The sequence below is a fragment of the Cyanistes caeruleus genome, chromosome 1 (genome assembly GCF_971803275.1).
Source record: "Cyanistes caeruleus chromosome 1, bCyaCae1.hap1.1, whole genome shotgun sequence".
Taxonomy (NCBI): Eukaryota; Metazoa; Chordata; class Aves; order Passeriformes; family Paridae; genus Cyanistes; species Cyanistes caeruleus.
The window spans coordinates 54,535,619-54,545,210 of NC_141701.1; the positions used below are offsets into that span (position 1 = coordinate 54,535,619).

General features: G+C 33.4%; 1 protein-coding gene across 2 annotated transcripts in view; it reads left to right on the forward strand.

Moving 5' to 3' along the window:
• Positions 1–7,453, forward strand: part of CDH7 (cadherin 7) — a 91,507-nt gene extending 84,054 nt beyond the window's left edge. For both annotated transcript variants that reach the window (XM_086893608.1, XM_086893618.1), the window contains one exon: positions 4,149–7,453. In XM_086893608.1, coding sequence (XP_086749734.1) covers positions 4,149–4,642 — 494 coding nt within the window. In that variant the 3' untranslated portion in view covers positions 4,643–7,453. The remainder of the gene's footprint in view (positions 1–4,148) is intronic.
• Positions 7,454–9,592: the final 2,139 nt, after the last annotated feature.

The window sequence follows — 9,592 nt, forward strand, 5'->3', positions numbered from 1 at the left end:
TGTTTACATAAAATCACACAAGCACAATAATCACCTGTAGAGAACCTAATCGCATTTGAGAGGTTAAGTATTTTCTTTGTATTGATTATATTGAAAGCTAGATTGGCACAATACTTTTTTGTTATTTTTGTCTTTCATATTTCTGAAGGTAATTTATTAGTGTCACTTATTCTTTTAGGAAGACTGAAAAAACTTCCTATTGGTGTAGCACTATAGTTTATGAGAATAATATGTTGATAAGACTTGAAAATACAGCTTTAAATATTTTTTTTTCAGTTGAAAGACAGCAAATCTGTTATCATTATCAAAATACCTGCAAAACCCAAATTAAATCAGAACACATAACTGTGATTTGTAAACAAGAAGAAATAGTTTGAGTCATAAGGATCCTAGTCTCTTAATAGGTATAACGTGTACAGAATGTGACTGTGTAATATTGTATGGTTTGGCCTTGCAGTTTTAAAGTGATAAATGTGTAACAGGGGAAAACAATTAACTAGAGGTACTGAAAGCAACATTTCCAGGAAGTGGTTGAGTATGAAATGCAGCAGCTGTTTTTGGAAAGTTAGGGAGCTGATTAGGGTCACTCAGTGTGGGCATTTAAAGGTCACAGTCACTTTGCAAATATCATTCCAAACTGATTAAACAACAGGTATAAGTGAAGCTTGTTAAGTGGGAATTAAATTCAAGTTTCCTGAGTCTTGGCCTCTGTAATCCCCAAACCTTATCTGACTGTACTGGCAACTGCAAGGTATAACTAAATAGGTTATTAGTGCACTGCTTGTATGGCTGAGGATCTCCAATCATCAGCTTTATGAATCATGACACACCTAAGGCATAAACCAGTGTGCAGATCTGCTCGCAGCTGATGTGGCTTATTGCTATAGTAAATTCCTGGCTTAGGGGTGTACTGTATACAAAGCATGGTAATGCTTGTGATTTAGCTCTGTGCCTTTCTGTACAGCTCTGCATGTAGTCTTCTCCCTCAGGGCGTCTCACGACTTTTATGGCTTCCTTACAATTATGTTGCAGTTGCCTTGAGTACAAAAGGGAAAATTAATACTAAACCAGAGAAATATGTTCAGCTGAACTAAACCTGACTTATTACCAGATCATACCAAAATGGAAATTTCATGGTAATTCCAGAAAGCACACTGAGAAGTGGCAAAGCAAAAGTCCACTCTTGCATTCAAAGGTGTTTGCTAAAAGACTGATTTGGGTGTACTGAAACTACAAATATTAGCATTAAATGTATACTAAATACAAGGATAAAACTGTGTATTACCACAGCTAATATAAAGACAAACAAATCTTTTTTTCTTGGCTATTGTAACTATTAAAGGAAATCAATATTTTTAAAAAAATCAAGTAAACCAGAAGAATTAAAAGGTTAATTTAAATCTGTCTTTGTTAATTCTGGTTATTAGTTGCTTAAAATATCGATTAATTTGTTTATTTGTTACATCACATACAAAATCTGTATTGTCATCTCCTTAGTATAAGTTGGGTGTATCAGTATGGAGCCAATCTAGTGCCCTTGATGTGCAATACACATGTGCCTAAAGGTTTTCCACTGTATTATTTCTTCTCTAAGAATCATGAAATTAGGTTTTTAGAAATTCAGAGAGTCCTAATTACTAACTTAATCTCTGCTTTTGTCATAAATGTAGGAAATAAAAACCCACCATGACTTAATGAGAAATGAAAAAACTTTAAAATCATTTGCATTTGATTTAGATAGCAGTGAAAATTGTTTAGGACTTGTATTCATCTCTGCAGCTCCTGCAGTGCAGCTAAAGCTTTGTTCATTTAGAGGTTAAACTTTATTGTTCATGGCTGTTGGAAAGACTGGAAATTAATAATCTTATAAAGTCATCTAAATGCTAAAATATTTAACCTTTAGAAAGACTCCATATTTTTCTTGGCTTCAAGCAAGTGTGAGAGGTAGAAGGAACACTATATAAAACATTCATTGTATCTTGATTTTTATTGTACCTTTAGGCAGACCTTCCTACTAAGTTTCTTATTTTACACTTATTAGCATGTCTTTAACTTTCAACATGAAGTATGTTAAGAGGGACAGTAGAGTAAAAATGCATTTACACTTGAGTAAAGTAAATTATTAGCTGCTTACTTTTATGGCAATAAAAATGTAGCAGTAAATGTTAAAAATAATAATTATGAAGTTATGTCAATAGAAATCTTGGTTTAAATATCTATTTGTATTGTCAGCAAGCTAATTTCATTTTAAAAAATCTTTTACAATAAGGAAACATATTAAGAGTGGAGTGCAATTTTATCTGGTGACAATTTTATATTCTCTGCTGTATAATTTACAGCTTAATTTGTATTATACAAATATCAGAATGTTTTGAAATTCCACAAATGTCACTTTAAAGGTCAATATTTCATATTATTAAACTGCTTATGTAAATATTGTTCAAAGCAAAATGCCCCAAACTAGTGGCTTCTGAATTCAATACATAAAGGATGAATCAGGTGGATGCCAGGGGCAAAAAATGTGAAAGGCTGATGCTGATTATGTAGTACTATAGTCACAAGACATGTATTAGTGGATGGATTATTGGATATATGCTTGGTAGCTACTGAGAAAAGAGGAAAGAATTGTTGCCTAATATATTTTTCAAAAAATTTAGGGCAAAAGAAATGTAGTTGCAGTTTTATTTTTAGATGTGTGGCTCCGAAGGGAAATAAAAATAGTGCAGAAAGGCATCTCCAGCTTTAGCCAGTTCTAAATATTACCATAATATCTGTAGACAGCTTTCTTGCTTGTGCAAGTTACTGGTTTATTCTAGCCAAGTGGTCCTTATATTAAGTCATTCCTCATAATGACTAGATTGATACTGATTTTAAGATTCCTCCATGAAAAGGCTTTCAAGAATGATAGTCCTGCATCATGCAGTTTGTGGAAGCCACTTTTGGGAGTACCTAGGGAACCTCAATCTTAATTTTATATCTATCACTTTTTAGCTTTTGCTTTTCCATATGTTTCTACAACATTTAATTGGCATTGTAAGACTGAAAATGTTATCAGTGCACATAATCACATATTCTTAACATTAAAAATAATCATAAAATCAGAAGAGGTTAATTAAATGTGGAGTGACACTTTTCAATATACTGTTATTTTTACAATCACAGTGATGCCTGTGATTTCCTAGGACTGGCATTAACTCAGCAAATGTTATCCAGATGCTGCAATATAGTATTAATTATTTTCTAGGTGGATGATTCACACTCCATCATGTCTCACAGATGGGTGCAATATTCATAGTATTGGTTCCATAGTTTGTGTGTCACCAGTGTTGTTTCTCTACCAAAACTGTATTAGAACAAGAGGAGCCTTGAGCTAGTTTCTTGCAGTGCTTTTGCCTAGTACTAACTGCAGTTCAGTATTAGCTTTCAAGCTGAAAGAAACTTTAAGAGCTAAAATTAAATAACCAATTACATTTGCAGTACTGGTTCATCCAGTAAACTCTAGCCCTAGCAGTTCTCATTAGATATAAGGCATAAATTTCAAGTGCAATACTTTGCACTTTTCAGGAAAGTGAGATCTTATATAGAGATGGTTTTATTCCATGACTTAAGACAGTCTTATTTTACACATTGCTTAAAAATTCAGTGTTCTCCTATATAAATTCTTTTTAACTTTATTTTTATTCAGCAAATATTGGTGCAGTGACTTTAGTTCAGTCACTTCCCAAACTACATTTTTTTTATTTCTGTTCCATCAATTTATGAATATGCTTTTACCCCTTGGGCATTTAAGGGTTCAGGTAAAGGTATTTTTTTTTAATTATTTTTTTTTAGTTGTTATAATTTTTTGGTTTGAGATTGTCATAGTCAGACAGAACTAGTACTGAAATTTATGTTTAGAAGACAATATATAATATTAGAATTCGAGACGAAGATGCTATACCTAAATGATTTGGGAAATAGATTCTTTAGTGTCTAAAAAGCTTATGGTTTAAACGTTATTTCACAATCTGCTAGGTTTCACATCTAATCACATAAATTGCTTGCTATTTCCTTTGGTCTTTGCCATATAAATTAATAAGTGCTTCCAACATTAGGAAAATACGAGAAAACTTCAGCACTGATAAAGCTCTTGCTTTTCTTTTTTCCAGTTCTTGTCTTGCTGATTGTCACCATGAGGCGACGGAAAAAAGAGCCCCTCATTTTTGATGAAGAGAGAGATATCAGAGAAAACATTGTCAGGTACGACGACGAGGGTGGTGGAGAAGAAGACACAGAGGCTTTTGACATGGCTGCCTTGAGGAACCTCAACATCATGCGGGACACCAAGACCAGAAGGGACGTGACACCTGAGATTCAGTTCTTGAGCAGACCAACTTTTAAAAGTATCCCAGATAATGTCATTTTTAGGGAATTTATCTGGGAAAGACTAAAAGAAGCTGACGTGGACCCCTGCGCGCCACCCTACGACTCCCTGCAGACGTATGCATTTGAGGGGAACGGCTCGGTGGCAGAGTCACTCAGTTCTTTAGATTCCATCAGCTCAAACTCTGACCAGAACTACGATTACCTCAGTGACTGGGGCCCTCGTTTTAAAAGGCTTGCAGATATGTATGGGACTGGACCAGACTGCTTATACTCCTAGCCTTGGAACCTTTCTCTGAAAATGCACTGAAGAATATTAAAACAGAAAACTCAACCTGACAGACTGAGGAAAGTTGTAAATATTTCTCCATTTTTAAAATTTTAGGTTTTTTCCTTTTTTTTTTTTTTCTTCTTCTTTCCTTGGTGGAACATATCTTCATTAGACCTGTCCTAGGGACTGCACTGACCACACAGAATATGAGCGTTTGGTGGCATTTTTGATAAAATGAAATGCTCTGCCACGTTCAAATAGATAGCAACCCTCAAATACCTGCAGAGGCAACTCACTTTCAAGAGTGTGTTATACAGTCACCTCAGTGAGCTGGTGATACTCTGTAGATGCCTTCACAGTATTGCTATATTGAGAATGCAGAGTCTCTGTTTTAAGAAGAAAGAAATTTTAAAATATATTACTAAATACAATATCAATAAAAATAATACAGTTCATGGTATTTGCACAGGCAAGGGTTTTTTAGCAAATGTTCTTTACTCTGTGCATACATCTTACCAGAACAAAAGCAGAAGAACTGATGAAAACAAAGAAAAGCCCAGGAAATATATTTTTTGTGTTTCTCCCTGCTTGTTTTCAGAGCTATTTAATTAGAAATCTCTTTAATTTTCTGAGTAGTTTTTGAGAAAATATTGTTATTACTAAGAAATTCCACAGTGTGTCATCAACTTACGAAGTAGACGAAAATCGACATAAAATGATAAATATGGACATGTAATCTTATGGTTGGGAAGTTTTGTGATGCCCATGTAGGTATAAAAAAGGTGTTGCTATCTATTTGCTATTTTTTATTCTCTCTTCTGATTTGTACAGGAGAATTTATCCTTTTTTATTATTGTTTGACATAAAGTGTTGTATTTATTTTGGAACTCCAATCTCCACTAAATTCAGGTCCATTTTACTGCCTCATGGTTTTAGACTTGTCAGAACATGCTGATTTTTCTCCAATCTCAGATAAATGTAGGAAATGAAGCATGGAAGTGGAGAAATTACAGTAAACAATGCCACCCACCATTCACCCACAGAAAGGAGAGCAGCTCCAAGGATGTGCAGTTGTTCTTCTGAGCCATTACAAAGTCTGAGACATTTAAAGAGAATATTTGTACATTCAATTTTTTGAAAGAAGACTGCAGAGGTAGCTGGGAGTGTCTTTAATGCAAGATTTAATTTTCAAGGTTAAACATGCTGTAGACTTCAAAGACTGTAAACACCTTGCTTTTCTCCTTCCCCTTCTCTTTTGCTGCTGATGAATCACAGTAAAAGATTTTTCTATTTCTTTCTTATGTTAAGCAATGTAATACTATTAACTTCAGCAGTCATCTTTAGATCCTGCTGCACATAAGTATTATTTCCCCAAGGTGTTAACTCACTACACATAATTTCTATGCTCGTTCAGGAGTGCCAAAACAGAAGGAAAACTATAGTTGGTTAATATACTGTATGATTTTGAAGTAGGATTTCTTAGAATAAGACAACTTTTTTATGATTCTGACAATATTTATACTTCATCTTTCATGATTTATTACTACATAATAAGGCATATATTCAAGTAAAATAGTGGGTTTAGGTATTCTTTCAGATTTTTTTTTTTGTTTTAGATACAATGTAGATGAGTTCCTAAATTAGAGTCTGTTCCTGCAAATTTTTTGCTTGTACCTAACTTGAAATGACTTGACCTGCCTACAATTACTGAAAGGTACACAGAATTGTTTACAGAACTGTATTTGTGAACAGAAGGTGCTCCACAGAGGATGATGCTCACTCTAAAAGTACTTCTTTCTGAGAGAAGGATCCTTGTACTGAAATTCTAATGTATGAGTGATGTGAGGCTGGGGGATGGGAAATTATCATTAAGGCTTTGTAATTTTTGCAGCCCAGCATTATCAATTAACTATGTGAAAGTGGCCTTCAGCTCCAACAGAAAAGAAAAATAATTTTAATCATCTACAACATAATTTGAGTTACATTTTAATAGACAATCATTGTTTCATAATTCAGTAGATTTGCTTCTAGTTGTATGAAATATATATATATAGGCATATATATATATATGACAGATTTTGTAATGGAACTGAAAGATATCGTCCATGACTTTTAGTCATACATGTAAGATTTTCAATAAAAATATTAAAAAATAGAAAAAAAAGAACCATGTGTATACAGTTTAATGAGAGCGAGATATGCTGCAGGATTCAAGCAGGTATTAAGTCAGCAAGCTTGTGAGAGAACAGTTTTTCATTAATCTCCTTGTTCTTTGTGGGAAGATAATTCATGCATCTGGATTAAAATGTCAAAAATGCTGATTTTAGCACATAACATTCACAGGAGATTTAAATGTGATTTAGAGTAAACAGCCCAATTTCCTTGGTTTTCCACCCTCTGTATCTGTAAAAAACTCAAAAATCTCCACTATTAAGAAACTATGTTAGGGTGGGGGTTTTTTGGTGTGCTTCCTACAGGAAAAAAAAAAAAAAAAGTTTTATTCTGATATCGTAGAAACTCTTGCATATATATGTTTTCTGTTGCACAGTTCTAATCTAATTCTAACTTCTAATTAAGTTTACAGTTATGTTCTACATGCTTGTCTACTGATAGTGTTGTTGCAGTAAGAAAGGAAGGTGGAAATCCCTTGTGTTTGAGGACAGATATTACCCTAGAATATACATAGGGTGTGCGTAATATACACACTATATAATGCTCGTCAAAAATTACTGCAATTGTAGGTTTTTACAGTTTGTAATCCAATTCAAATTCTTTCATTGAGTCTTATTTGTGTTGCATAGCTGGATGGCATAAAGTATATTCTACTGACTAAATAATATAAAATATAATAGAAAATATTTTCTCTGTCCTGGAAAGGTAATGAAATTATTTGGGAAAATTAATTAGAACAGCCCCTTAAACAGACTTCCAATCATATTTATTTTTTTAACTTTCTGAACAGCTTCGGTATAAACTAGAGGCCATAAATCCTAGATAAAAAATATGTCAAACATAGAAATCACTCCCATCTTATAGTGGAATAACTTTGTCTTTCCTTCTGCCATATGCCAATTGAATAGGCTTATTTTAAATTGAGAATTCCAAGAATCTTGAAAAGTGCACAGTTTTAAAAGTGCTGCTAGAATACCCTTACATAAAATTAAGCTGTTTGAAGAAGACTCGTGGTAAAGACTTCTTCCTCTGTTTTGACCAGTTGCTTTCAGTTCCTCTTGGAATCAATGGACTTCAAGAGACTCAAAGAATGGACATTCTGATTTATATTCCTTATTCAAAAGAATAAATTTAGTGTACTTTAGGTTATATTCCCACTAAGACATAGCACAGGCCCTCCTAAGCCTTCTAATTCTGATGGTTGTTTAGTACAATCACTGTAGGTGACTGCACAAAGTTCACTCATGAACTTTGATGGTACCAACTCAAATTTCTCATACTCCCTAAGAATTATGGGAGGGAAAAACCCAACTTCCTTTTTACTCTTTCTTTTATTTGCAGTTTCGAAACGGAGAGGGACGATTCATTACAATGTACCTTTTTAGTTAAGGTCTTTTCTCAATTTTTTTTTTCTGTTTACCCTTTTAGTGCTAGCAATAATTAATAGAAATGTTTCCTATATTTTTACTTTTAGACATTTTGGATGAAAACATATTATAAAATATATCTTATTTTTTATGGACAGATACTCTTGTATGATATAAAGAAAAGTCATAGTTTGTCATTCTGAAAAGGAAATAAATATGAATATAAATCAAGCATACAATTACATTGGCTTTTAAGATCCTTAAAGAGTTGAAAGGTGAGCACGATTACCTATATCAAATCTAGTATTAAATTCTTGGTTGCAGTCTGTCATGTGACTGATTTTAATTTTTTGCATATAGATTATTTTTGTTCTACTTTAGAATCTATGCAGAGTAATACTGCTTTGAGGCATTGTTGGCTTCACCTCATTAGCGATAGACGGGGTCAAGTATATTTTTACTGGTCTGTGACACTAAAAGCGAATTGCTAAAGACAGAAATGTCACTTTATTTGACAGAAATGGGAAAGTCTACAAGGTACCAAGAGCTCTAAAAATTGCTTTCTTAACTATGCTATCCTTAAGTCTGCCAGAACAACAGCTAAGTTTTTCAGATACATCCTAAGATATGTTTTCACCCCTGAATGATTTCTTCCATACCAATAATTATTCTTCAGTTCACTTTTAATGAAGCTAAAAATATATTTTTATTATATATTTTATTGTTTATTACTTTTTCTTTACCTTATCATTCTATTCTCATATTCTTTTCGGATTATGTCTTGAATGCCTAGATCATTCTACCTCAGACCTGTGAAGTTGTTGTCGTTTGGGGGGGGGGAGGGGTGAGGTTTGCTTGTTTGTTTATGTTTGTGTTAGTGTTAAAATTGGTATTCTTGCTGGAATGCTTATATTTCAATGACCTGACCTTTTTCATTGAATTTATTTGGTTTGTTTTCCTTTGGTCAAAACCATGCCGGCCATGTATATCCTGACTTTTCTTCTATTTTGACTCCAAACCCACCTTTTACTGTACTGTTAATAGCAAAAAGAAAGTCCTGAGGTGTTCCCTCTCTTTGATGTCAAGAAGCTGTGAAGAAAAAGATAAACAGAGGATCAACAGACTGCAATGAAACTAATCTGTCATTTTCTTGAAACACAAACTCACAGATTCCATACTTAAGCTGGTATTAACACCATTCAAATAAAGACATGGATCGCAGCTTGAAACTTTAAAATATTCCAGCATTATTATCAGCAATTTTTACACATTTAATGAAATCATATTTTAGAATTGTCAAGGTTTGTTACCTGTAACTTTGTTTCATCATAATTATTTAAGTCATGATGTAGATGCACAGAAGAAGAAGGAAAAATTGCAAAGTAAAACAGCCCCAGTACAAGAAGCCCCTATGTGCACT